We start from the raw sequence: 25,669 nt of genomic DNA, 5'->3' as shown, positions 1-25,669 counted from the left end.
TATTTTTATTCATCATAGCTTAGCGTATTATAAATAAATAAACAAGTGGAAAACATTTGTATCTTCTATCTAAATGTATGGACGCGTATATCCTTAAACCTAACAACAACGATAAATATCTATAGTGTTGTAGCCCGCGTAGCTCTTCCCTTGGCTGTCATAGTCAAAGTCCTTGTTGTCAATGTCCAGGTCGAGGGATGACGATGGCTTGTTATGTTCGGATCGTGCAATGGGTGCGCTTCCGTCCTGCTGGGATACGATTCTGTCTGGCTGGGATAGGACTCGGCCTGGTCCCTGCTGCAGCAGACGGGACGCCACATTGTCGACTCAGTGACACAGCAGCGGCATTTAGCTATGTCCCATAGAAGAACAGCTATTGGCTGCCTCTGTCCAGCCAGGAGCACACCATTTGGACCTCCCGAAAGGACGAGGAGCTACGGCGGAATTACCGGAAAGGACTGGACCGGACTGGAAAGGCGGAGAAAACAGCTTTGCCCGTCAAGAATCATGTCCGAGAGGCGCAGGGGACCACGATGTCATGACGGAGCCGGCGGGGAGTTTGCGATGTCAGCTGGTCAGGCGCCTGGAGTGGAGTGCGCCTCGAGCGCACACGCGTTAATATGAAACGTTGGGCATATAGGGGTCCGCGGCCACCGGAGTGTGCAACCTGTTAAAATAAAATGAATAAATAAGTAAATGAATAAATAATAACTTAAGAACTTTACCTGGCGAGGTAAGAGGAGGGGATCGCATCGTATATCGTACGTTGAAAAAATATGGGTATATAAGAAATCTACCAGCTGCTGGCGCGATCCACGCAATCGTGGATGCAGTATCGATCCGGCAACACCTAAACAGGTAAGGCCACCTGAGGGCGTCCGCCGACAGGACGCGCCGCTGGATGCGCCGTACAACACGGAAAAGTAAAGGTTAAATTCTCGGTAAGTCTCTTAAAAGGTAAGTGAGCACAGAAAGCACCAATTAAATAGTTCACAAATATGATCGAAAAATATCCTTGATCCTTGAATAAGAATTCCGACATGCGGCAGTGGCCCTCGATGCCCTACAGCATCTGCATCTGATCTTGCACCGAGTCCACGGACACGCTGTCACCCACATCGCTGGATGTGGAGCCAAACGATTAGCGAATCGATTTGTGAGTGGAGGTGGTGGGGCCCACAACAAAAGTAAATGTTGAGCAAAATTGAATTAGATCATTTATTTATTATTTATCTACGAATGGGTAGATAAATGCTTCGTTTTTCTTTGTTCTTTGTGTGTCAGTGTATGGTTGTGTGTAGTATTTTTTTTGTATTTTCTTTTTTGCTAAAATGAATTTTTTGCCATTTTTTTGAGATTTTTTTTTTGCGACGGTAGCTAACTTTTACTTTGTTTTTTTTTACTATATAGTGGGTTTTATATATATATATAGAGATAGATGTATGCATGTATGTGAGTATGTATTTGCATGGGCATGTGTGTATGTGTGTGAGTGTGAGAGTTTGGATGAGCCTACTTTTTGGTGCGTTTTACACGCGTTTTACATATCATTTTCGTTCATTTGCTTATCATTTCATTAATATTTTCTTGTTTTCTTAGTTAGGAATGGAAATAAAATTACAAGCAATGATGGAAATAAACTTTACAAATTACATTTTCAAAAAGCACAAAAGGAGGGGGAAAGAGAGAGAGATGGAGATATAGAGAGATATGGGTTGGTTGGATAGAAAAAGAGGGGGAGAGGATAGGAGGATAGGAGGAGAGGAGGAGAGACATATATAGCGAGCCTATTTACAAAAGTATTTATCCTCGTATCGCTGACAATAGTCGCAAATTAGCTGGCAGCACCGTCCGTTGTTGAACCGGCATCGACACTTCTCCACCTGCTTGAAGACCTGCGTGGTGTAGCCCCTGCCGCAGCACAGATTCGAACAGTTCTCGGGATGCAGGCACTGGCGATCCTTGGTGACCGAGCAGTAGGTGGGCGAGGTCTCCAGATAGTACAGTGTGGTATATTGTGATTGCTGTGGCTGTTTGGCATACAAATAAGTGGCAGGCTGCATAAGTTATAGATGCAGATCTTTACTATATATGTAGGTAAAGGGGAACTCACTTTCTTGCGTCGCTGTTTGGGCTTTTTCATGCGACTCGAGGGCATCTGGCGCTTGGTCCGCTGATTGGGGGCTTTGCGTATGGCCTGGTTGTACTTCTGTCGCAGCAGCGTGGCCGTGGCATTGAAATCGGCCATCTTCTTCCAGCAGGTCTTCATTGAACAGGAGCCGGAGACGCCATGGCATTTGCATTTGTCCTTCATCAGCGAGGAGACGGCTTCGATGCCGACCTTTAAGTTGACACAGAAATTTGCCTTTAAATTCATTCAAATCAGAAGGTATATAGATTATAGATCCTCACCTCAGAGTCATGTCGCAATATCTCACTGACTTCGTCTCCATCGCCTCCGCGCAAATCGAGAAAGCTACGCGTCACCCGTTTGCCATGCTTCAAATTGTCGTTGCAGCCGCCCCACTGAAAGTCCTGGTCCACGCGGTTCTGCTTTCGCGGTCCACAGCTGCACTTGGTCATCCTTCCCTCGGCACAGGCCCTGGCTATGGAGTGCGTCATGGCAGCCGCTGTCAGGGCATGCACAAAGGCCGTCTCCTTGTACAGCTTCTTAAAGATGTTTCGCTTGCCACGCGTCTCAATGGAGCAGTTCCAGCGATCATAGCGGAACTGATCCTCGCAGTGGCTGGTGGCCAGGCGACGCGCCTCGCTGAGGGTCCCCGGCAGGCCTGTCTCCTTTCGGCACTGGTGGTTCTGCCGCCTCGTGGCAGGCATATACCGACACGGTCCCCCCACCTGTCCCTGGGAGGTGAAGACAGCCATTACCGTGTGCTCCGAAATGAAGTGTTCGCTGAAAGAGAGGGCATTGTATGGTTAGGAATTAATAATATAGATGGGAACAGTATTACAAATGTTCATCACTAAATGAGAACAGCCCATCAAAAATACAATTTACATGACGTATATTTTACATGAACTGCACCATTGCGACATCTATTGGTGTAACGTGGACAGCGCCATCTTTGAGTCGTATTTTTGAATGGGCTGGGCAAAAGGGGATGGACAACAGGCAAAAACAGCCAAAGCAAATGACGAGGTTCGTACAAACCTCAACTCACGTGTGGGAGCAATATAACTTGAAGAAAAAAAAGCCGTTTTTATATTCAAAGGCATATTAGGATGGATTTGTCTTGAATGCATTGCATTTTCTGCGTCGCGTAGCCTGTTGTCCATACCTCTTTTTAATAGTAATCTCTCAATTTTAAATGGCCTTGCAGCCCCCCCCTTGCAGACTGAAGTTGGTTGCAATGACTTCCAGCAGGACGTTCTGTGAGAGGGCGTGCTTCTCCCTCAAGGACCTGCTCTGCGGACTGGTGCTGATCGGATCCTTCACGGTACCCATGAGGAGAAAGTCGAGTGCCTCCAAAAAATGTTCAGCCATAGATAGAAAGCACCCAAAGCTCTTTTATCTGAATTTTTAGTTACAACTAATCCACCACCATTGTAGACCATGTAGACCCATTCTTATCAGCAGTCTTCTGGGAATAGCCGAAAATTTTCTTTTCATTTGAATTGGTTTCATTTCAGTGGAAATTCCATTTATTTCTATTTTATATCAGAGCTTATTATGAGGTTTTCTTTTTGTGTTGAAATGCCGACACGCGGCTGCACCGCACCTCACATTTCCTGTCCAGCGCCTCGGTTATCACACTGCTCCTCTGCTGCTCCACTCCTCTGCTGATTTGCAGGAAATCTTAAATTCTCATAAAGTTTAAGTGCATCGTAAATTGGCGTATGAGTAACGAGCTCAGCATATCTCTCTCTCTCCCGGCTATTTCCGTCTCCGTCTTCGCCTCGAGGCCCCCCACAACAGATCTGGCTCTCAGTCTCGTATCTTGGATCTCCCCTACTTCTACCGCTCGGTAGTACCTCCGCATCCGTCCCTCTGGATCGCCTCGCCTCTGTTTCCCTCCGAATTTGATTTAAACTTTCGCCACTGAAACGTCTCTGCGCTGCCACATTTTCGCCATTAATTAATTAATTGAATGTTTGAAATGTTTACAAATTGTTTGCTTTTGCGGCAACACTTAACATTTTTGTTTGGATCCAATCCACCTCACCTCCGATCGAAACGGTGGCTGGCCAATTTTTATCTATTTAGCTCCCGCTGTTTTATTTCGTTATTTGACGTAGTTTCGGATTTGATTAAATTATCATTTGTCGGTTGACGGACGGGGAACTAGTCAGGGGATTACGATTTACGACTATACGAGAATATGGGTGGCCCTGGGAATATCTTTGGGCAGCTATTGATAGCTTGGAATTCCTTAAATATTTCTAAAGATACACAAATGACCTTCTTTTAGATAATCTTAGCCACTGCACTTGACATGTGTCGTTCCAATGATCTATGCATGTATGCACGTATCTCCTCCATCGAATACCTATCGCTGTAGTTCTTCAATTGCAACTTTAATCTCATGTAAGTCGTCATGTAAGCTTTGTATTGTTATCACATACGAAGTTCGAACGGCAAAGCAATTGCAATGCAAAGCGCATTAGTCTATAGCCCCCAGATGCCTTCCCCCACCTTTGGGTGTTTACTTTACCCATTTCAAGGTGGATAATGTATGTCGCCTTAGCCACTGAAAACATTGGGTATTACATGCCCAGAGACCTGCGTAATAGCCCCAAAGCTCTTTAAGTGAAGAGGTGGGCGGTCCGGCCGGGGGTATAACTCCGAGCTAATCCGCTTGACAAAACGTTTACAGGGCAATGGCAATGCAAAAGGGAAGAGACAATTAGCAGGGCAGGGTAAACGACTGAAACAATTAGCCAGACAGGGGGAAGAGGTTCGGTCTTTTGAGTGTGTGCACTTTAATTTCACAAATCTTGGCCGCCAGCTAAATATACTGCACACATTCTATAGATAGATTTGTATCTTGGAGATACAAAGTAAAGGAAAGCTATTAAAATGGCCACAAAGCAAAACAAAATGTGAAGAGTTGCTGTTAGGCCAAACAACAAATTGATAGACAGACAGAAAGACAGACAGATAGACGGATGTGTGCCAGCAAACATGAGCGAATGAGACAGCACTATATTAAACGAAAGAGACAGCAACCATAAGAGAGAGAGAGAGAGAGAGAGCGCCATAAAACAAGAGTGTTGATGGATATTTTCCTTGTGCGATGAAGTTGCTTTGAGTGCTGCTCCCTCTCCTGTCCTCCTGTCTCTAGTTCTCTGTCTCTGTGCATTTGTGGAGATTCATCAAATTTTCAGAAACGTAAAATATTCACACACGCACACACGTGCACACACACCTATGAGCCATACTGTACAGACACACACACACATGCATAAATCCCTTTGTGATGTGCGGGAAAAGCATTTTATGGACTTTACAGTTTTTAGCTGCTGCATGCCCCAAACAGCATAGTAAATGTGCCACAGCAGTTCGAAAATAAAAAAAGGAAAAGATGGAAAATTGAAATCATTCCAGGGGCGGTACATAAAATCGTTTTTGAGAAGAGAGCAGCATAACCGTATCGAAAGCTGAAAATGGCCCTTCGACTTGGCCTTTTTATGTGCCTTGCCTTTTTACCATTTGCATTTTATTGCCAAAACACACTAAATGCAGATGCCACTTATTTGTATTTGGCCTTTGTTTCCCCCAGAGTTCACTGCAGCGAGGAAAATTGAACGGTATCCATTCCCATCATGCATTAGATCTTTAATTGAAATTGAACTTTCACTATTTATTATTTATTTATAAAGGTACTTCCCTTGAGCTTCCAAATGGAAACTCTTCATTTACGTTTTCCCATTCTAGATATTTCTCTGGGCTACCAGTTCTCAACTCTCAACTCTCATCATCGTCATCGCCATCATCATCTCCATGTCTGTTCCCATTCTGGATTCTTCTCTGGTGGCAAAACTAATTGTTTGTTTGTGTGTTGGTTGGTTGGTTTATTTTGGTTGGGTTTGGTTTCCTTTTGTTTGCTTTTGGCGTAGCTGTCACATAATTTACGAAAAGCCCCAAGACCCCAAACGAATGCACTTGGTCAAGCGATAGGCGATCGCTGCAACAGTGTGGTGGAGAGTACGTGGAGAAGTGCCAAGTGCCCCTTGCGAATATTGAAACCCAATCGGACTCGACGGCTCTCTAGGGGCAATGGGAAAAACGTTGGATATTTGGCTGCCTAGATCTGAAGATCCCAAGTTTCGTGGAGTGAAAATCTGTGGCTCTTTAGAGGGAGAGAAAATTGATGAACTTAAGCAAAACGCGACTTGCTCGATTTGCTTTAATTGATGGCAGCCAAATGAGGCAGAGGCGGTAGCAGCAACAGCACTAGAATAGAAGGCACTTCTCTTCTCGCTTGTGTGGAAATAATCGGGGCAATGAGGCGTCTTGCTCTTTGGGCAATTTGCTGTCATGAAAGCAGCAGCCTCTCAAGATACGATATACGATATGTACATATGCACAAATAATCGTTAATAGGGGAGATCATTTGAGTTGATTTGCTTCATGAATTTTCTAGGAATACTCTAGGAATTAATATTAGTTGTCTCCCAGAATATGATGTTTTGTTTTTGATTCGATTCTGGTTCTTCTGAAGGAAAGTTAACTCGGCTTTTTCTTCGTTTCTTCGTCTTCTTCTTGAGTATTCCGCTCATCCGAAAGTGCACTCGCTCGTTGGCACTTATTCAGATTCAAACCTGTTCATGAAGTCCATTTTCAACTTTTGGGGAAAGACTGTAAAACTTTTGTACAACTTTGCATGATTTTTTAATGTGATTATCACGAAAATGTTCGTTTGTGCATTTATATCTCTCCCTGCGGCTGCTTTCATAACTCTTTTGCCGGTTCCACTCATCTTCAATAATTAATTCATCTGCTCCCATTTGTTTGGCTTAAGAGAGCTTAACAGTGTCGTCTCCTCTCCGTCTCCTTTCCCCCCATTTGTCCACCTTTTCTCATTTGCAGTGTCTGTCCGAATGTCTGTCTGCATCTCTGTGTGTTTCTCTGTGGCTCTTCCTGCACCTGTCAGCTTATTTATTCATTTGTTTTATGGGACACGAAACACACTTCAAAATGCGCTGTAAATACGCGCTTAAGTCGCTAAATTGCAAGCGGTTATAACAGCATCAGCGCTGCAAAGGCGGTAAGAGCTATACAAGAAATCAGCAGCGCAGCGGAAGGTATATGGGAAGGAACAGCATAAGCGGCGATAGAAGCGGTAAAAGCCGGCAGAGCCGGACGAAAAAAGCGACAGGGACAGTGGTTAAAACATCCCAAAGCGGCAAGAACCGCGGCCTCCAAGGGCGGTAAAAACAGCAACAATCGCGGACAGGCGACAAACTCAACAACAAAATTGCAAGCGTTAAAACCACAAGACATACGTCCGCCCCCCAGTCACACTCACCCCTCCACCGCCCATAAATTGCTTACAGGATGAGATGGGGGGGGGAGGAGGAGGAGCTAAATGCTGATGTATGGGATGCTGTTGTTGCTGCCCAATTTCGACAGCGTTAAAACATAAAATATGCTTCCGCTCCGCCACCACCGCCCCTCATGAATAATGTTCCATGCAAGCGGCAGGGGGACATCCGAGTGGGTGGTGTGGTGGTGGCAGCAACAGTCGGTGGTTGTTTCCTCACTGCTGCAACAGCGCTTCATCATAAAAAGCGCATCCTTTGTCGTCCTCCTGATACTCCTTCCCTTCTGTTAGCCGCCCTGAAGATTATGGCCATCAATTTTGGCATCATCCAACAGCAGCAGCGGCAGAAGCGGAAGCAACAACAGTTGTAACCGTAAACATTGTCGCCCCCGTTGCTGGCCGGCCCGCAACAACAACAAATGTGCCCCATGAGAGTTTGGCAGAAAACAAAAAAAAAACCCAAACAAACAAAATTAAAAATTAAGAATTCGGCAAACCGAATTTTGTACACGCTTGTAGATCGGGCAAGGCTTTCAAAAATCTCGTTCTCAACGGAAGGAACAGCATATCATTGTAGGTATAGATGCTATCCAATTATAATAATAATAGGTATACATAACAATCCTAATTTGTTCAGATTTCGTATTAGATTCATTTTATTTATGGGTACATACCCATTCTCCAATCATCGCAGTCTAATCTGAGATTATCTAGTAGGGTCATCGAAGATCAGAGTAGATTGTCAGCGTTTTGTTTTCAATCATCACTTTCGAATAAATTTTTGTGGAATTCTAAAAGTCTACTTCTTTTCAGATCAGTCCAATCATTAAGAATGAACATACTTTTATGTTACAATATCTTGTTTATCGAAAGCGGACAGGTGCTATTTAGATACTATTATACTACTATTTAGACAAAAATACAGACAAGATCGACAAGATCTTCTCCTCCCGATCAGGAATGTTCGCTTTATAATTTATGAGGTCGTACTTCCTTTTGCCCACCTAAATTATAACACCCTCTCTTCAGCAAGGGTATAAAACCGAAAACAAAAACGAACGAAGAACGGTAAAAGCCATTTTTATGGGTTGGCTCATAAAATTTGTGCATGGGATTTTGGATTTGGGCAGTAAGTAGACAATAAAATGACGTCGCTACTTTTTGGATTTTTAATAAAAGTTGTGGCAAATGATTAAAAGCAACAACATCATCGGATGGAAATGGAATGGAGATGGAGATGGGGGCGGCACCAACTGCGCAGTAGCAACCGGCAGTGGCAGTGGCAGTGGCAGAGGCAGCGGCAGAGAAGCAATCAATTTATGACCACCCAAGCGGCAGCGAGGGTCGCTATGCCACTTGCTTAATTTTCTAATGCTCTTTGGGCTGCGCCGTCTCAAGCGAAACTATTGATGTACACTTGGAAAAACAAAGTCACAAAAAGTTGATCACTGATCAGTGATCACTGAATGAAATGTGCACAATTTATCCAATAAATCATCAAGTAAGTGCCCATTTTTCTCCGTGTAGCTCTGGATATTTTCATATCGAAAGCATTTTTACGGCTTACTCAGCTCACATTGCTGTGGACGACGATGATGACGATGATGATGATGCTGTAAAATGCTACTTCGTCTGCTGCTGTTCCTATGAAGGTTGCTATTGCTACTTATTCCGCTGCTGATGCTGTTGCTGCTGTGGTTGCAGCCTCTGTCCGTTTATTTACTCAAAAATGATTTCTGTGGCAAACAAGGGAATCGGAAAATGCAAAAGCAACGTTAAAGTTTATCATTAAGCAGCTGAAGCCAACCAAAAATGCCATGTTGCTGCCAGTGGAGGATGTTGCTGCTGCTACTCCTAATGCTGCGTGTGCGCCATAAAAATGCAATAAAAATCTTTACGACACATTTCGCTTGCAACCCTCACATAGGGCCGGGCCGTGCCGTGCCGTGCCGGGCCACACTCACGCACCAACCCACAGCTACAACAAGTATATATAAATTTAGACGGAAGCTGGCCACACTTCACACCTTGCCACGCCGTCGAAGGCATCTTGCTGCTGCGCCGTTCCTCCTGCTGCCACATGATGTTGCCACCTTACAGCCGACGCACGACTGCTGTTACTGCAATTGCTGGCCCAAGCGGTGGCCGACTGCAGTTAACGCCATTACCTTAGCCATGACTCCGCCCCCAGCCCCACCTTGGTGCCTTCGATTCTGTTGCAGCTGGGAAATTGTTGCTGCTGCATTGGAAATCGTAGCTGCCACTGCCACTGCCACCCGCTGTTTATGTCATCAGCAACGATTTCCTTGTGCTCTGTTCTTTCCGCAGTTTTTATGGGGCCTCCTATGCATTTGACAGCTTCATTGTGTGGCATAAAAATTGAATTGTAATTGGCAGTCGCAATTTGTCCAGCCGTAACAATATTGCAACATTCGGCAGCTATCATAAGCAGCAGCAGCTGCCTCTTCCTCTTTTGCCTTCTAAACGATTTATTTTGATTTATATTGCAACAGCAACTGTAGACTGAGATTGAGATGGAGATTGAGAGTGGTGTCTCCAATGGAGTTTAAAGATTGCTGATAATATTCAGGGTTGGGCTTGGCTGCTGCATAGGCTAACAGTCATCTGGTTCTTTGACACGCCAATTTACGCCTACAATGCCACATGCCACAGCAACATGGGTGTGTTCTGGGGTACAGGAATCACTGTGGGAAATACTATTCTTGTTATGCTCGGTACTCGAGGAGTCGAAGGGGATATGTGTATTGTATTCGTACTTGGGTTCAGACAATATTGGGAAAAGCGAAAGAAACCAGTGTTCTATGTCCCTATGATCACCATCATCAATTGCCGAGTGGATAACTCTGAAATACTTGTATCTCGGAAACTATAAAAGGTGCAGCCACCAAATATAGAAATCTTTCTCTTCAGGATACTTCTTAAATAGTTTCCGATCAATGTATATCTTATAGTGGTACTTGTTACTTCCCTCGAATAGCTACTGCCAAGCCCCTTTTTCTACGATTCGTACTCGTACTCGTACCTTTAGCCTTGCAACCATTTGACATTTATCATCTTCAAGCTTGCCTGCCATCGTCTGGAATGGGCTTCATTAACCATCCATCCTCCAGCTCCATATTCTGCCACTCAATCTTCCACTGCCTCTGATTTTCAGTTTTGTGGCTGCTTCCGCTTGTTGTTGTTCGTGCAACATCCATTGCATGCTGTGGCTGCCCTGTGGCTTCCTCTTCCTATGGAATACATTGCCAAACTATTTTTCAGCTAATATTAGAAGATGTTGTGGCTGGCTGTTGCTTCTGTTTCTGGCATATTCCCGCTTATGCTTCAACGGCATTCCAGCAATTTGTCTGCATTTCTTTTAATTTTCCCTCCGCCAGCATCTGTGTTTTTCAGCGATCTGTTGTCTTTGCCACGCCCATTGGTGCCATGCTTTTCCCGTCTTTTGGGGGGAGGGGAGAAATTTATGAAGTATTTCGGTGGAATGTGAACATATTCGAAAGAGTTTTTGACTAATCCCATCCCATTCTATTCCTTGAATTAACTTCCAATTCGAATTCTAAATTAAGACTCAAATGAACTTCGGATTCCACATTGTCATAGCAGTATCTTAACCTTCCTCTCTGTCGCTGTCTCTCTCTCTATTTTTTTTGTTTAGCAATTAATTTTAATGGCTGGAATTGTACTCTCTACGGAGTTTTCCCATCAAATTTTAGCTGCAAATAGATTTAAATTCATTTTCTTGGCAATTTTCTTTTCAAGTTTTTATTCTCCAAGGCAACGGGGCAGGGAAATAAAGCTTAAGCTTGGCTATTAATGATTAATTTTCCGTTTTGGCTCAGATGTGGGACTGGCACTGGGACTGGGGAAGAGCTTTGAATAAAAGACTGGCATAAAAATTAAACATCAACGCGAAACGCAATCAACATTAAAAGTTTGCGAGGGAGCGAGCTCTAAGGCTTACATTTTATTTACTTTCCCATAAAAGAGAACCGTACGAGAATAAACCGATAAGAGGCGGGCCACAGCCCACAGCCCACAGCCCCTGTCCCAAAACCCGAAACCCACAGCTAGAGTGAGTGCCTCAGACTCCGGCTATCGTGGGATCCACTCAAATGCGTTTCGCATAAAATGCGTTTTTATGACACGAAAAAACGATCCTGATATCACACCCTGAACAGGCGGCAGGGCAGTCATGAGAACTTCACTTTCCACACACCATCATCAACTCATTTTCCTCATACTCGTACATGGGGCGGAAAAGCCAAAGGACCATAGCTAACGTTTCCGCAATGATGTATTAATGGACGGTCACGTAAAGCTCATAAGATTTTTACAAGCAACCCTCGCGATGGCCAGCAGCCACCTCATAAATGGCCTTGGAGGTGGAGTGTGTTTGTGAGAGAGAGAGAGAGATTGATGGCAGCATTCCTCGACTGTTTGAATACCCAGTAATTGTCGGATAAAGGTTGTATTCGAATTATCGAAATGGCATATTATTTCCATCTACAAAAATTTGTAGTATATCCGACTAATTAGGAATCCTTCAAGGAGGATTTCCCCAGACAGTTTCCAAGTAGCGAGTAGCGGGTATCTCCTGGTCGACTATACCGTTCTAAATCAGATCCGTACTCTCTTCTTTTTCAGCTCTTCAAGTTGTTCATTGAGTGCTAATTAAGCAAAAGTCCCGCCCCACAGAAACGAGGCCAAGTTGGCGCCATATACACAAAAATATACCACAACCAGCTAGCAGCAGCAAGTCAGCAGCAGCTAGGCATAGATACAGATACATACATACTATATAGGGTCTGTGCTTTATTTTCTAAACAAATCAAATGCTGCCAGAAAAGCATTCAATCAGTAGAGTTCACTTGCCGTAGATACAATGCTCGTAATACTCGTTGCGATACATTTTGTTGCTGCTGGCTGTGGAGGTGATAAAACAAGTTCATGTTGGTCCAGAAACGGCTGCAGACCCAGGCCAAGCAACAGATGCACGGATCGTTCGTTGAATGTATCTTGCGGTTGGCATTGTTTGGCTTGTAAAGTTTACAAATCAAATTATTGGTCAATTAATCGAGTGAGCCTTCAGAACTTCATGGATATGAAACATTCCAGTTAATGAATATTGATTCCACAGAAAGCAAAGAAAACTAATGGCATAAACAAAGGGAATAAAAACTTCAGCTACAAATCAAGGCGAACTCACAAATTCAGAAACAAATCAAATGCATTTTAAAATAGTGCTTCACTCGTATATAACGTGTTGGCAAATGAGAGAAGAAAAAATACAGTCCCGATCATCCTTCATCTTTTCGTCTATTTAAAAGATTTTCTCGATCTGCACAGCTTGTTTTCTGCTATTAGCTTGGCCTTTCATTCTTCATTGTGAAAACATGAAATTCCGACAAGGAAAGTTTATAAACTTTCATTAGCTTAAGCGGAACTTCTCCTGGGGTCAATGGGACGGTCTCGCTTTCAGATGTCGCACTTTGGGAACTGCAGCGAGAGCTTATCTAAAGACAAAGCTAAACAAATATCAAAACTAATTTCATACCCAATCTGTTGACAACTTCCGCTTGTTCCATCCACTCAGCACTCGGAAAAATGTAAGCCAAACAAATGGCCAAACATAGCCAGAAATTTCCACTGAAATTTCAAATGTTCTTTGGGCGCTTTTGGCGGGTGGGGGGATGGGGGGACAAACTGTTGCTGCGTGACCACACAATTTGCCTGCTTTTCTGGCTATATTTTCCGCCATCGGCCTGTCAACGCCAAGATGCGCTTAAGCATTATTAATCGTTTTTGAAATGAACTGCGCCTCGGCCAGGCCACTAAGCAAATGATAATGAGAAGCGAAATATGCAACAGTGCGGCAGAGTTTGACAAACCGATGAATGGATACGATGGGATGGGATGGGATGGGAAGAGCCGCAGAAGGATGGAGACGGGGATGGGGAAGAGCAGCAGCCTTCAATGCAGTCCAATTCATTGGCATCTGCCGCTGCTTTTTGCTGCTGGCCAGAAACACAGTCAGAAGGCAATTTTGCATAATTTCCGAAACACATGTTGCCTTCAATCATGCGCGATGCAGTGGTAGTAGCAGAGGCAACAGAAGCAGCAGAAGCAGCAGGGCCCCAGACCAGACCCAGACCCATACCATGCCAGAGACAGGAATACATTGGACGGGGTAAAGCGCCCTCAGGGCAAATAGACAAATTGACTGACTGACTAACTGACTAACTGGCTGGCTGCTTGACTGCATCTGCATCTGAATGAGTACTGAGGCCTGACTGCCGACTGCCGACTACTGACTGTGCCCTGCCACTGCCACTGCCTCGGACTGGGACTGGGACTGGGTCCGGGCCTGGCAGCAGAGAATCAAGTGAAAATGTAGCGGAAAACATTTTAATACTAATTACAAAGAATTTGTGCCGCCGCCGTTTTGCCACTTTTACTTTTTGGTTTCTTTTTCGTTCGCTCTCGGTAGGAATACTCTTTCCCAAGTAGGAGCCTCTTCGAATGGGACTTACATGTTGCCTAAGGATAACTAATGTATCTATGAATCTGACAGATAATAGTCTTGAATGGACTAGAACTAACATTACATCAGATAGAATGTTGGAATGTTTTCCAGAGCAGCTGAGAAAGTTATGTTTGGGAAAGCAAGCTTTTGGTAAGTGCTACATATACGATTTTGATTCCATATTCCTTCTGTAAGATCTATCAAATGTATGTTATAGAAAAATGATTTGTTAAAGTCTTATCGTTGGTATAGCTGGAATTCTTTGCTTCCTATTCTGCAAGTGCATTCCCAATTCGTTGGTCTCCCACATTCCGATTCTCCCACAGCTCTCACTCTCACTTTCAGGGCCTCTCCTCTGAACCCTGGCTCCTGCTCTACGTCTGGCTGCCTAGTGGGGCTCCCACATCCCGCTCCACCTCCACCTCCTTCTCCGGTTCCGTTTGTACCCCTTTCGTATTTTTTTCGATTTCCGAAAATAAATGTTAGCGCATTGCCCGAGGCGGACTCGGCACAGGACAACGCTGCACGCTGGCTCCGACTGCATTTTAATTGGAAAACATAGGGAATCCGCAGGCGACCAGAGCGGGAGGAGAGGGCATGCAAACTCGGTTCCCAGTGATCCCATTCCAGCTGTTCCCTGTATCTCGGTATCTCCCTGGTCTTCGGTTGGGAGTCGAGACTCCTCTGAGCCCCGAAGGCGGCGGCGAAATCGCTTTAATCAAATCGTTTTATGACAGCTGAGCGTGCGCTGCACTCGCCGACAAATGACAGAAGACCCACAGACACACGCACACACACACAGATACAATGGGGCACACTGATACACGTACACACCCAGCTAGACAAAAAGAGACACATGAACGTCATTAAGCAAACAATTGGCTGGATCGTGGGGGGAGGGTGGGGAATGGTACGCCATGCGGGTGGCAGGTGAGTTTTCGTTTTCCCCTTGCTTGACATTAAACGCGTGTTAATTTCATTTAATTTGGGGCATGATTCGCTTTCCCAGAGAAGAAAAAGACAGAGACAGACACAGACACAGGGAAGGGTGGAGGCGCAGACATTTACGGTAAACGACCCGTCCGTGTTCCTGTCCATCCATCAACGCTCCGATCCATCCGATCGCTCTTTCCCCCCCCGACACCCGACAGTGCGCTGCATTTGTCAATCAGCGAATGGGGAAAAAGGGGGAAAAAAGAGAAAGAAGAAAAACTCTACTCGGTCTGTGGCATTTTCTCGCATTTGCCTCCAAGGTCCATCATCTCTTCTGCTCGGATGCCAGATAGTTTTGCTCTTGAATTTCGCTTGTGCAAAGTGAAATTCAGAGAGTGGAGCAGGGTAGGGGTACAAGTATGTGGGGTAGAAGATCTGTATGTGGCTGGCAGCCCATCGCTTTGGCGGGGAGTTTGGGAAGATCACACAGCGCTTTGTCAAGTGGATATTTATGTTCTTAGAAATGATCTCAAAAGTCTTGAGATGTCAAGTGGGTGGCGGTTTAGTGATTTGTGGATAGGGAAAGTGATACCATCTAATGAGAATACTTCTTGTGCGGTGAGTGGGTGCAGAGGGTGCAAGTTTCGGGTTAATCAAGGGAGTATATATATTTACAAAATGATAAGAAGATTGATAGATGTATTATTATAAATATAGAAAATTCATATGCAGAAATGCCAGTTGCGGAAGTTGTCTGCGAATAGTTTAGTTTAGATGAGTATTTATTTAGTATTTTCAGTATCATCTCCATCTCCACCGTAGGGTTACTCTCTCTGTTTCCATTTGATATACTCTGTATGCTCATTAATTTCTTATATGTATGTACTTCCTTTGCTCCCAAATTTAACCTTTAGCTTCTTCTAGCTACCCTTTCTAGCCCAGAGTCCCCATCCTTTAACCACAGAAACCTCGAGCATATCCACTTCGTTTTACCCCTTGACTCGACGCGACCACAAATTGAATTAAAATACCAAACATGTTTTTTTGGAGTAGAGTCGAATGATGTTGATGATGATGTCGTGTCGGCGGCGGCTTCTTTGCACTTCTGCTCTTACACATCTTCAGCCCCTCATTTCCATAACTGTTTTCCCAGTCTGATTGGGCTGAGATTGGGGAATGGGATTCATGGGCAGATGGTTGAGATACTTTGGTGTCGCCGCCGATGTTGTCGCATCTTCTGTCGGCCTGTCTTTTCAGGGTCAAATTGCCAATTTATATCGATCTTAGCACCCCACCCCCAATCCCTGTGGTAGAGTATAAAAGAAATGCACATTAACACCTACGCCCCACTGCATTCAGTCGAGTGTTACGCTTGAGGAGGAGTACGAGAGGACTTGACAACAAGTGCGGCATTATTGCCAGCATCTTGGTCACACCTTTGAAGCAGCACCACCATCCGCCTGGCCCCAACACCACGAGAGAAAGAGATAGAGAGAGAAAGAGAGAGAGAGATGAAAGCAAATAAAAGCCAAGTGAAGAGAACTGACTTAAACCCATTAGGCCATGGCCTAAGCATCAATTATGTAGGTTTAAAGACCCCGACAACGATGTTTGACGGCATGCCATGACTCTTGTCGCTAATTTGCGCAAATTATGTGCTAGGCCTCTTAAAGTACCGCAAAGTGAGTGCCGAGCCGTGACAACGAGCCACCAGCCACCAGCCCCAAAGCTAAAGCCAACAGAGCCAACGGATCCTAGGCCGAGGCAGCAAGCAATCCAACAATCCAGCCATCCAAGTATCCGAAGCAACCATCCAAAACTCCAATTATGTCAACAGAAACCGCAACAGGCGCAACATCAAAGCTTAGGCCAGGCTCCCCCTCAGAACGTTCGGAAAAGTGCATGGGATGCCGCCATGGCCGTGCTGGCAACATTTCGCCGCGGGAGAAAGGTTGCCAGCAACATATTTCGGTGACAATCGAACAATGACAAGACAACCGTAGATAATATTGTCTCTAAAGGTACATACTCCTGGATGTATACCCTTACAAATATCTAAAATTATCATACAAAGTACCACACCTGCTAAGATAAACATAGCTCGATTACTTATTCGATATTAGTCAGAAACAAATTCATTGCCTTTACAGATAAATATGAAATTTTTAAATCGTTTGTTAAAGGAAATAAATATGGAAAAAGACTACCATTTCCATGGCGTCAAACACTATCAAAAAGTTACCATATCCCAAAAAGGGTTAGATAAAAGCGTCAAGATTTTCTGGGTTAAACCGTTTAAGCAGGATGTACGAGTGTTTGTCTGAGGGGAAAGGAACGGGAAGGCATGAATGGGGGACTTTGACTGCAATTTGGAGTCGCAAACTGCGTGTGGCAAACGCTTAGCCTGCCCCTCTTTGATCTCCCTCTCGCTTTGATGTGTGTGGTGTGTGGTGCGTGCCTCAAGGTCCACAAAACTTCAAGGTCTTAACGGAGAGTAATGTGTGTGTGTCTGTGTGTGTGTGTGTGTGTGGGAGTTGGTCGAAGAGTGTGTGTGGAGAAATTTTGTTGTTTGTCTTTGATGCAACTTCCTCAATGCGCTGCCAAACAGACAAAACTTTGGACGACCCAAAGAGAGATAGAAAGAGATAGAGAGTAAGAGGGAGCTATAGATACAGATATATGTAGAAGAGGAATATAAGATCAAAGGGAACTCAAAAAGCCATCACGCTTTTAGACACACGACCAAAACACGGCAAAACTCCAAGAAATTACGACTACGATAAAAGCAATGCAGAGATTGAAGATTGAAGAAGTGGCAGCAGCATCTTGCACTTGGCAGCCATCTCGTACTTCATCTGTATCTGTATCTGCATCTGTATGTTTCTACGTATCTGCATCTTGGGATCCTCTGCCAGAGTTTGTCTTACTTTTTACACCTTTAAAAATTTGTTTTGTTGTTTGATTTTGGGCTTCACGCTTGAATTGCTTCTTAGAGGCATTCAACTTCGGAGCCGCCTGATTTGTTTAACTCATTTGGGTTTGGGTTTGGTTTTCCTTTTACTCACTTTTCGGATTTTCCTCGATTACATGAAAATGCATTTTTATGTCATGGGAACGCTCTGCTCTACGCTTTTCTATCGGCTCGGCTCGGCTCTACCAATTCCATTGTTGTTTCGGGGCTGCAACCCTCATCCTCATATACATTGCAGTTCTCCGTTTCGTTCCATCAGTGGTTAATCATCGTCATCAGCCTTTTCTGTTCTGTTCTGTTCTGTTCTGGCATTTTTATTGGGTTTCATCATGGGCCAATTTATGACCACCTCTGATCCTCTGCTTTTGTGCTCTGTTTTCCAACTTCCAGCTGCTTTTTGTTTAAACTTTTATGGCGCATCTTTAGCTTTTCCTCTGCTCTTCGGAGTCTCCTCTCCTCTCCTTTCCATTCCATTCATTCAACAAAAGGACATTCGGAATAAAGGAATTTACGAAAATGGGGGAAAACTTACTCACAAAAAAAAGTACACAAAATAAAGAAAAACGAAGAAAACTGAACCCCAGTTTATCATTAAGAGACAAAAAACCACCGCAACGGAAAGGAAATGCCAACAGGAGTTGGAGGAGACGTAGAAGAAATTCAAGTTGAGAGACAACGGCCTCATAAAACGCAGCCATCAAAAACGACAAAATTAAAAAGTTCAAATGGCAAATGGCAGCAAATTGTTGGCAGCGAAATTATTAGAAAAAATGTACGAGAAAATATATTCGAAAAAAAATAAGAACCACGACGAACAGAGAATGCTGTGGCAAGGAAGTGTAGTATTAGATGGAATGTTTAGAGTCCAAAAGACAAGATCGAAACATATCAATATACCTTCTTGTAGCTCAACATTATAGCAGATCAATTGGAGAGCAAAGTACATCTTCCAATAGTTATGAGTCAGCTATCTCCTACTAAGTGCGTCACCAGTCCCCCAAAAAGAACCAAAAATTCCTTTACCATCGCCGAAAAATGAACAAATATATCTGCATGAAATGGCAGCACATTACAAGAAAGCGAACCGCTTTATGCCTGCAATTTCATTTCATTTTGCAAATGTAAGTACGAATTTACAAGGGACAGACAGCCGCCAGGTCCAGAAGTCGTCCAGCTGCTGTTCCTCAGATCCAGACTCCCAGCCTCCCAGCCTCTCAGCCTCCCAGCCTCTGATTTTGCCGACGTTTTCATTGTCGTCGTGTCGTCGGAATTGAGACAAATAAATTTCGGGTGTTTGGTGCCACATGGCGGAGGCCAACTGCAGTTGAAAGGGATTTTCCCTGGATATTTTTAATTTTGCGGAGAGAATAAAAAACAAAACTTTGCACATAATCGTTATCGTCAATGTTGAGAGGGTAAAAGGAGGAGCAGAGAGGCAAGTACCCCAAGGTGCCCACTGGACCTGGACCAGGACCAGGACCAGGACTCTCGACCATAATTTGCGGCCAACAAAAGAAGCTTTTCTTTTCTGTTGTGGAAATTAACATTTTTATGCTTCCGCCAGGGCTGCAGAAGGAACTTCAACTTCAACTCCATCTCCAGACACTACATGGAGATGATATAGACAATGTCGTAGAGGCAGAAAGTTTTTATCCAAACAACAATGGAGCAGAACTTACACTCGTAGTTATGAGCAGAATATGAAAGCCGGGAGCGAGGGCTCGAATGGAATCAGCGGTAGCGGTAGCAGTAGCCAAGGAAACGGTAAGTAAGTTTTAATTACTCTTTGACAAATATTTAACTTTTGGGAGTAGCAGGAAAAAGAAGGGGAACCCGAACCTTCTCGCAACTTCAGGCGGAGGAGACGTTGGCTGTCTTACGCACAATTAAACAGAACAGATTTGCCGCTTGGAAGGCAAATGAAATCACGGCAGCACAAAGGGGAATTCGGGGTCTGGTTGTCGGTCTGTTCCTGGCGGGGTTGGCTTTCGTTACCCTGTAACAACATAATTTTGCGCCGTATAATGTCATAAATGTCTGTTAAACAAAACAACAGACGTCATAGAGTGGGACAGAAAGACAGGCAGCTAAGAGGAGAGTGCGAGCGGGAGACCGGAGACTACCAGAGACTGTCAAACATTATTACATTATTTGCCTTTTGCTTTTGGGTCTGGTCTGTCAAAATGCTGAAATTGAAACCAACCCCGTGAGCCTGGGCCTCAGACCCCCCCGGTTTTTGTTTCTATTTGCTTTTTGGGTTCGTCTCTTGATTTTGGGATTTCTGGTTCTTAGATTACTCTCTGAATCGCCAATCCAACCCCGACATCGGAGATTAATTACGACTGCCTTCCCCTGAATTTCCTTTCATTTCGCTTCCTCCTTCCAATGGGAGGAAAGGGAACTTCGAGTAACTTCATCATCGAGTGCCCCCTGACGGCAATTATTAAATTTTCATTACATCCCCTAATCAGCATTTTGTGCATATTGATTGTGTAAACAGGCGTCACATAGTCGCTTTTGGTCTGCCTCCTGGTTGTCCTCCTGTAGTGATCGAATCTCCGTGATTTGTTCGGGGAGATTTGAGTTGTTAATGTTGTTGAAGGGCTTTTGGGTCGGCATACTAATGTCATTTTTGACAGGTGTTGAAGTGGTTAAGTAGTGGTCTTAGAGGAAAAAGGGTTGGCAGAGGAGTCATTGATTCAAGGTTCGACTTAAGGGTTAATTGGTTAATGAAATGCAGGGGAAGCGATTGAGCCGTTGCTAGCTCTATCTATAAAGATGGAGGGATAAGTTTTGGACGGCAGTTAGAGTAATCCTTTAGATTATTCAGGTTTCAAGTACTAGATACAATTTTAATTATATCTTTAAGCAATTATTTAATCCTAAAGCTTTATTTTTTGCATGCAGTTGGGAGTAACTGACTGACTCATTGTTAAATTTGAACGCATAACGCCAATCAGCACTTTCGGATGAGCGGAATATTCAATACTTGGCGAGTACTCGAATGCGAGACAAAAAAGCAAATCAGAAATCTGTGGAAAAAGTTAGTTGCAAAAATATACAATTAAAACACTCTTGGCATAGAGCTGCCATAGGCGTACATATTCTCTAATCGCACCAAAAGACTGTGGCTGTGCAGGAGGGATCTCAGATGCCATAAAAACCATCTAATTGTGCCACCTTTCAGTTACATTCATTAGGATTATTAGTCGCCCCTAATGGTACAAATTGATCTCACGATTCTGCCATTATACGATTCAAAAACAAACCACAGCAATGGCCAGCCATCTTCACATCTCTCACAGTTTCGCAAGAGCCTCTGTTGATCTTGTGTAACATTTGAGTGTTGATTTGACTTTTTTGATTTGTGCTGACATTTCGAATCAATAAAATCGCACTTTGTACTGCCACTGCAGGTGCCATGCCGCGGGCCAAGGAAGGGGATCGGGCAGACCCACACACGCATCCGAAGCAGGCAGGCAAATGGCAAGCAAACAGCGATGTCTTCCTCAAATAAGCCGATTAATTGTAATCAAGCAGGTCTCAAATGGACACTGACTGAACCCAGCTGGGCCCTCGCCCCGACCCCGTCCCCGTCCCCCTCTCAATCGAATGGTATGGAACGGAACTAGACTGAATGTATGGGATGGTATATGGTATATGGTATATGGAACCGGTAGATGGTAGCTCTTTAATGGTTGCCCCCTGTCTATCGATTTCTGTTGTCTAGCCCGTTGGGTCAATGCATGTGGCGTGGGGCAAAGAAATAAATAAATTACATCAGAAAAAAAAACGAAGGAAAGGCAAAATAAGTGAAACACTTTCTACCCCTACTTTATACCAAGTATTCCTGAAGTTTTTGCAAATGGGGACGCTTCAGCCAAAGCACTAGACCATATTCCAGCAGGGATATTATGGATATGGGCTCTCTTCCCATTTTGAAAAGACTTGGATTAGGTGTTTGCAACATCCACCAATTTCCAATAGTGTATAACTCGGAAGAAATATATTGTGCAAGACATGTGTAAAAAAAGCCCCTACAAATTGTATTCTAATTCGGGGAAAATATAATAATATGTTTGTAATAGAACTGATGCCGCTTCCAGGGTATCTACAGTATCGAGTCCAAAGCAAACCCTCCTTTCATGGAGTTGGGTGGTTTTGTAATGACAAATAATAACCGGTAGTCCTGCTACTCCATTGCCTGCACTCCCTGTGCTTTCCGCTTTCTGCTTTCTGCTCCCCATGTCAGTGCGCAAATTAATGGTGAAGTGTAAGTTAAATTTACGCTCCGCCACCACAGGCAGTTCCCAGACCCCTTCCTGACGCTGTTCCCATCTGCTAATAATCATAAAAAAGGCGGCTAGCAGCATTTTGACAACAGGCAACTCCACCAAATCCGCTGCATCCACCACAGTGAGGCGGCAATCCGTGGGCCATCTACCCCACCTCCCCATTAGCGGCCTTTTTTTGGCTGACAGCCGCAAAATAAAACAAAACAAATATAAATAATATTACTTTATTGTTTAAGCCCCCCACCCCCAACAGTCTACCACGGACCATTGTCTGTGTTTGGACGTATGTTGCATTTGTCAGCAGACAGCAGAGACCTCAAGAGTGCTGCCCATTCGAATGCCTGTCCGTCTGTCTATCTGTCGGGTGGCCTCTGCTGCCTACTGTTGCATATTTCGAGTGAGATTTATTTATTTGACTTGGCAATCGAAAGCCGCACAGCAGAGATCTCCGGAAATGAAATCGAATCTCAACAGATACAAAAAAAACCGTAAGCCAAAGAGTTTTCAAAACGATGACAGTTCAATAAGTGGGCAATTTAAAGGGAAAATTGTATTCATATTGTAAGAATAGAATAGATCATATTGCATTTCAGGGGAATACATTTGTAGGTTTGATGTGAGAGAAATCTAGAGAAAGCCTCTCAAAGGTTTATGAAAATGAAATGAAAGAAACGGTATCTTATCATCTCAAACTGCCAAATATATGTAGTGTATGCGCTTCCAGCTCTAATACTAAAAGAATTCACCCACAAGTTCTACAACTACATCTTTTTTCCCTATAATATCCAAAGTTCTAACTAATCAAGCTGAACTTTTGCATAAATTTATATAAATTTTAATTGCCATACGCCCTCTGAAGATCTCCCATTTGCAAGTGTTCAGCTGTTCTACGAGACCAGAGCCCTTCAATTCACCTAATTACCAACATCTGACATTACTTTAACGAATAAACTCTTGATTTTTATGTTATCAAAGTTCATGGAAGTCGAGCAAATCAAGATTCAAGCAAGCCAAAGGCCAGTCCGCGGGTTAAACATGGAACATCTAGACATGTTTTTTAATAATTGCAGTCAAAGATAATAATTGTAAGCGTTGATTTCTGTCCGACCATGGAGCCTACGGAGGCTCCATCGGTGGCGAGCCACAAATTGAACAGTTCAAAAATGCGAGTTGGGGAGAGAAAACTCGTATGCCATAAAAAAAGCGCCCATAAAATACTGGCTCTGCACACATGGTCGTAGGACAAAACAATTTGATGGCTGAGTGAAAGATCTTCATCAATTGATAAGGTTTCTGTTCAATTAAGATGCTGATGCGGAATAGCTGTGTTCTGACTCACTTGTACAGGCTCTGCATGTCCATGCCATTGCTGGAGGCAGCTCCCATCATCCCGGCGCCACCCAGCATTCCTCCAACGCCGCCGCCCACTCCACCTGGCAGTCCTGCATTAAGCATTGTTCCGCCGTATCCCAGATTGGCGGGTAATCCTTTGGTTCCGGGCACAATGATGCCAAGGTTTGCCAGTCCGGCCAGGGCATGTCCATGTGGGTGGCCACCGCCTCCATGAGTTGGTACTCCTACGCCTCCACCTGACATCCCTCCTCCTCCTGCGTGCCAGGGAGAAACACCTCCGCCGCCGCCGCCTCCACCTGTCACCACAGAGGGAGCACTCGATGTACTGCTGCCGAGGCCTGCCAGTCCGCCCAACTGATTGATCAGGGCCCCTCCGCCGGATCCCACGCCCTGGGTACCCCCCATCAGGGTGTTCAGCAATGTGCTGTTGTGGTTCATGTTTATGCCACTGCTCTGGTGCTGATGGTGCTGGTGCTGGTGCTGGCTGTGCTGTCCCAGATTAGGGCTGCTATCCAGGTTGCCATTTCCCATAAGCAGCTGATCCTCACTCCGCACCTGGCAGAGCCCCAGGCGACAGAGGATCAGCACCACAAAGATTATCGCAGTTGATGGCATTTTCACTGGTTGTTGTTTATTGGTTATTGGTGTATTTGTTGTTGGTGATTGTTGATTTGCTAAATGCGTTTTCTATAGTCTACTTTTTGGCGTGTTTGTCGTTTGATATATTCTTGATTTTATGTTGTGTTGCTATCGTAAGTACTTTTTGTGTGTATTTAATAAATTACTAAACTCTAGATTACTACCTCATAAAATATTTATTACTTTATAGTTAATTATTTGTAGTTTTAAAAAAGTTTTCAATATTCTGTTGTTTGGGTAATACAAAACTGGTTTTTTATATAATTTTTTGTGGTATAAAAATTGTTGAAAATTCTATATTTATATTCCGATTGCCTTATGCCGAAATGCGTTTTATAATTGAGATTGTGTATTTGATAACTGGATGAATTTGGGTTACAATTTCTGATGCTGCTTTTGTTCGTAAACTTATTTTGGACTGCTTAATACTTTTCGTTTGAATTCCACTTGGTTCTATCGCGCTCCTACATTTTTGTTTCCTTTGCCGATTCTGATGTTGGGAGCTCTCCTTTCTTTGCTTTTTTTGCTTTCTTTGCAGCTGGATTGATTCCGATTCCGATTCTGATTCTCATTCGAATTATTTTCACATTGGCACTTCAAACGGTTATGGTGTTGTTTCATCGGCAAAAGATTTTTTATTTATTTAGCCGCTGTGGATGTGGATGTGCGTTTTGTGGATGAATTTTCCTTGTGGCCTGTGTGTTTTTTTTTTTGGCTTCCTGGAAAACGTTTAGCCAGTGGCTCTTTCTTGGTTCATTCGCTGATCAAATAGGGAACATCAAAAGGCCGCGCCACACGAAGGCGTTCGATCCCAGTCCCAGGCGTTCGATTTGCCCCCTGCCCAGCCCCTGCCGATGATCGGGCGTATCGAAAACCCGTTTGAAGAGAAGCGTCGATGTTGCAGTTACCGCCACCGACGCCGTCGCAGTCGTCGCCACCGCCTCCTCACACCGATCCATCCATCTAAGTAGCTTAAAGGTTTTCCGATGCACATAAAAAGGCGCCGCCTGGCATTTACACTTGTGGACCGGCCGGCCGGCCACTAGCCATACGCACCGCACAGACAGATCTTAAAACAAGGACGCACCGCAAGGGAATGGTCTTGCCACGATAATCGTTCAATCACTTGGTGTTTTCCGGATCCGATCTGAAATGTTTTTCACGCAATGCAACACTTCGTTCAGGTTAAGTTTTTCACACGTTTTCCACGCTGATTTCTGGCTCGTTTTCTGGAGTTTCGATTTCGCTTTCAGTTGATGTCTCTGTTTCAGTTTCTTGTTCAACCACCGCGCCACACGTGCGTCCATCAGCTCGCTCGAAACTCGACTGAATCATCGGGGCACGTCGTCAGTGGCTCGTAGTGCCACTCGAAGTATTCGCTGCCGTTGCCGATGGTGCGGTGCTGGTGTTGCCTGCTTTTTGTGCCCGTTCG

At 44.3% G+C, this 25,669-nt stretch overlaps 1 protein-coding gene across 2 annotated transcripts; it reads right to left on the bottom strand.

The window, feature by feature from the left end:
- Window positions 1-1,204: 1,204 nt before the first annotated feature.
- On the bottom strand, window positions 1,205-25,669 carry Wnt4 (Wnt oncogene analog 4). Of its 2 annotated transcripts, none has more exons than XM_015180294.2 (4): window positions 23,585-25,669; window positions 2,413-2,911; window positions 2,114-2,341; window positions 1,205-2,057 (listed from the first exon to the last, which is right to left on the bottom strand). In XM_015180294.2, the coding sequence occupies exons 1-4, from the start codon at window positions 24,211-24,213 to the stop codon at window positions 1,788-1,790; spliced, it is 1,626 nt and encodes a 541-aa protein (XP_015035780.2). In that variant the 5' UTR covers window positions 24,214-25,669; the 3' UTR covers window positions 1,205-1,787. The 2 variants fall into 2 exon arrangements, with proteins under 2 accessions (XP_015035780.2, XP_002132533.2); XM_002132497.3 differs by having other exon boundaries at window positions 1,205-2,030; window positions 23,585-25,664.

This window comes from Drosophila pseudoobscura, chromosome 4 (genome assembly GCF_009870125.1).
Source record: "Drosophila pseudoobscura strain MV-25-SWS-2005 chromosome 4, UCI_Dpse_MV25, whole genome shotgun sequence".
NCBI classification, from domain to species: Eukaryota; Metazoa; Arthropoda; class Insecta; order Diptera; family Drosophilidae; genus Drosophila; species Drosophila pseudoobscura.
The sequence above is the reverse complement of the archived record's forward strand: the minus strand, read 5'-3'. Positions and strand labels throughout refer to the sequence as shown.

Coding starts and splice junctions, on each gene's coding strand:
- Wnt4 (XM_015180294.2), bottom strand. CDS start 24,213: ATGCCATCAACTGCGATAATCTTTGTGGTGCTGATCCTCTGTCGCCTG. Junction 2,912..23,584: donor GACATGCAGAGCCTGTACAA/GTGAGTCAGAAC, acceptor CCTCTCTTTCAG/CGAACACTTCATTTCGGAGC. Junction 2,342..2,412: donor TATTGCGACATGACTCTGAG/GTGAGGATCTAT, acceptor GTCAACTTAAAG/GTCGGCATCGAAGCCGTCTC.